The sequence below is a fragment of the Limulus polyphemus genome, unplaced genomic scaffold (genome assembly GCF_000517525.1).
Source record: "Limulus polyphemus unplaced genomic scaffold, Limulus_polyphemus-2.1.2 Scaffold2431, whole genome shotgun sequence".
NCBI classification, from domain to species: domain Eukaryota; kingdom Metazoa; phylum Arthropoda; class Merostomata; order Xiphosura; family Limulidae; genus Limulus; species Limulus polyphemus.
In genome coordinates, this window is record NW_013668041.1 from 101,114 (window position 1) to 103,663 (window position 2,550).

General features: G+C 27.4%; 1 protein-coding gene across 1 annotated transcript in view; it reads right to left on the bottom strand.

The window, feature by feature from the left end:
- Nucleotides 1–737: 737 nt before the first annotated feature.
- LOC106466938 (ER membrane protein complex subunit 2-like) overlaps nucleotides 738–2,550 on the bottom strand; it is a 19,978-nt gene continuing 18,165 nt past the window's right edge. Inside the window, exon 9 of the mRNA XM_013927256.2 lies at nucleotides 738–1,091. Within this exon, the coding sequence (XP_013782710.1) occupies nucleotides 1,023–1,091 (69 nt within the window). The 3' untranslated portion in view covers nucleotides 738–1,022. The remainder of the gene's footprint in view (nucleotides 1,092–2,550) is intronic.

A 2,550-nucleotide genomic window follows, 5' to 3' on the forward strand; every position in this document is an offset into this window, starting at 1 on the left:
TAGTAATAGTCTTGTTCCGTTCGTATTCGTACTACTAATAATTAATTAATTAGTAAAGAATATTTACTAGTTAGTTGTGTGTGTGTGTGTGCTCGTATATATATATATATATATATATATATATATATATATATATATCTATTTATATAATTTTTATTCTTTCCTGAACAATTGTTACAAGTTTTTTAGATATATAATGTTTTACATTTTACTTTTTAGATGTTTTCACTTGCTCTTTCTCTTCATATATTTTTTAGCACACAAATGTGTTCATAAATTTTTGCATTCTAGCTAGTTTATGTATTCTAATATGCCTACTGGTTTATATATTTATTCTATTCTACCAAGCCTTTTTAAACATATTTCTTAGATGGACTAGAAGATAATTTACTGTACCTCTGTTGAATGATAAAAGACACATGAGGAATATGGTTAGTTGAGAGAGCAAAGGATTAATGTAGATTTATTGTATAAAGAAGTAAGCTGAGAATTTGATGCACTGAATGATGAGAGAATGAGAGATTAGATGTATATCTGTTGAATAAAAAAGGAAGCAGAGAACTTATGTTAATGTAATGAATGATGAAGATAACAGAAAATTTAATATAATTTGCTGGATAATTAAAGAAACAAAAAATTAAACTTACATTTGTTGGATGATAAATGAAGCAGAGAAACTGATTTTTATTTATCTATAGACACGTTTTTGTTGATGAATCACAGTAAGTCAAAACAAGTTATTTTTCTTATTTTGTTTATTTATGGCATTAAACATTGGTCTGCATCTAAATATTTTACAATGAAGTAAAACTATCAGTTACTTGCGTATTCTCTCTGGTACACAAAATATTTTCTCAAGTAAAAAAAAACAAAAATCTTTGATCCTACACACACACAAATATATATATTTAAACTGAGTGAAATGTGAATGAAATTATCTAGCTTATCTAGGGTTAATGATACAAACAGAATTCTAGGTAATAAACATGGAGGGTAAACTTTAGAGAGAGAGAAAGATTTATCTATGCAATCTGCAGCGAAGTAAGCATATTTTCAACAGTCTTCAACTGAGAGTCATCACACAGCTGTTCCTGTAAGAAGAAAACAGTACAAATAGTATGGAAAAACAACCTAACAAAACAGAAAGGTAAAATGTAATGACAGAACTTTTAACTCTGTGTGAACAGTGTTGGTGCTCTTCATCAAACCAGTTTCTATGAAGATATACGTAGGAATGTGTACTATAATTCTAAATTTACTAAGTATATCAATGTGTACTATAATTCCAAATTTACTAAGTATATCAATGTGTACTATAATTCTAAATTTACTAAGTATATCAATGTGTACTATAATTCTAAATTTACTAAGTATATCAATGTGTACTATAATTCTAAATTTACTAAATATATCAATGTGTACTATAATTCCAAATTTACTAAATATATCAATGTGTACTATGATTCTAAATTTACTAAGTATATCAATATGTACTATAATTCTAAATTTACTAAGTATATCAATGTGTACTATAATTTTAAATTTACTAAGTATATCAATGTGTACTATAATTCCAAATTTACTAAGTATATCAATGTGTACTATAATTCTAAATTTACTAAGTATATCAATGTGTACTATAATTCTCATTGAAAGCTATGGAAAGATGAGAAGCCTCAATGGTGGATGTTAAATATTTATTTATATCTCACTAATTCAAGAACATGGGGGGGTTAGATTTTATATTATGACCCCTCAATACCTATAGTCTGAGTTTCTGATAGGGAAAGGAGAAAATCAAAAATAAGAGAATAAATGGGGATCAAATAACACACATAAGTCAAGAATAAGAATTTATTTAAACATTTCCTTTTGAAATTAAGAATTTAAAACATAGATAATATAAAACCTTGAATTACAAACTATATTTTTATGTTAAGTTCACTGACATTCATTGATAATAGTTATTTAATTCAATTTCGAATGAAACTCTGTGGAAAGGTCTTAGCATGCACACTTTAACCCCCATGCCATAAACACAAGGTTAAAAACATTGGGAGTATATGCCAATACAAAACTCCTCTTAACTTATTTACTTATCTTGATCTGATAATTTGAAAAAAATATTTGTTTGTTTTCTGGGAGGAGGGATTTATGAAATTTTGTACTAGTACTACACTCTGGGTTCACTATGAATATAGAAAATAACAATTAATGTACTGTAAAGCTTCACATGGTGGGATTAGTCATCAGGTGTGACATTGCACCTTCATATTTACTGGAATTATCATCATTGTTTATTTGGTGACATCAACCTTCACTGTTTTTAACTTTCATAGCTCAAGATTCTACCTAATTCTGTCTACGATAAATAATTTGGTGAAGGTTTTTGTTGCAAGCTTAGTTTTCTGGTCAATAAAATACAGATAAAAAAGTGAAACTGATCATAGGTGGTACTGAAGATTAGTAAGTTAGGGTTCATGTTAGTAGAATAACTGAAAACTGAGATAGGTGGTATTGAATAACTTACTAATCGGGATCTATGTTAGT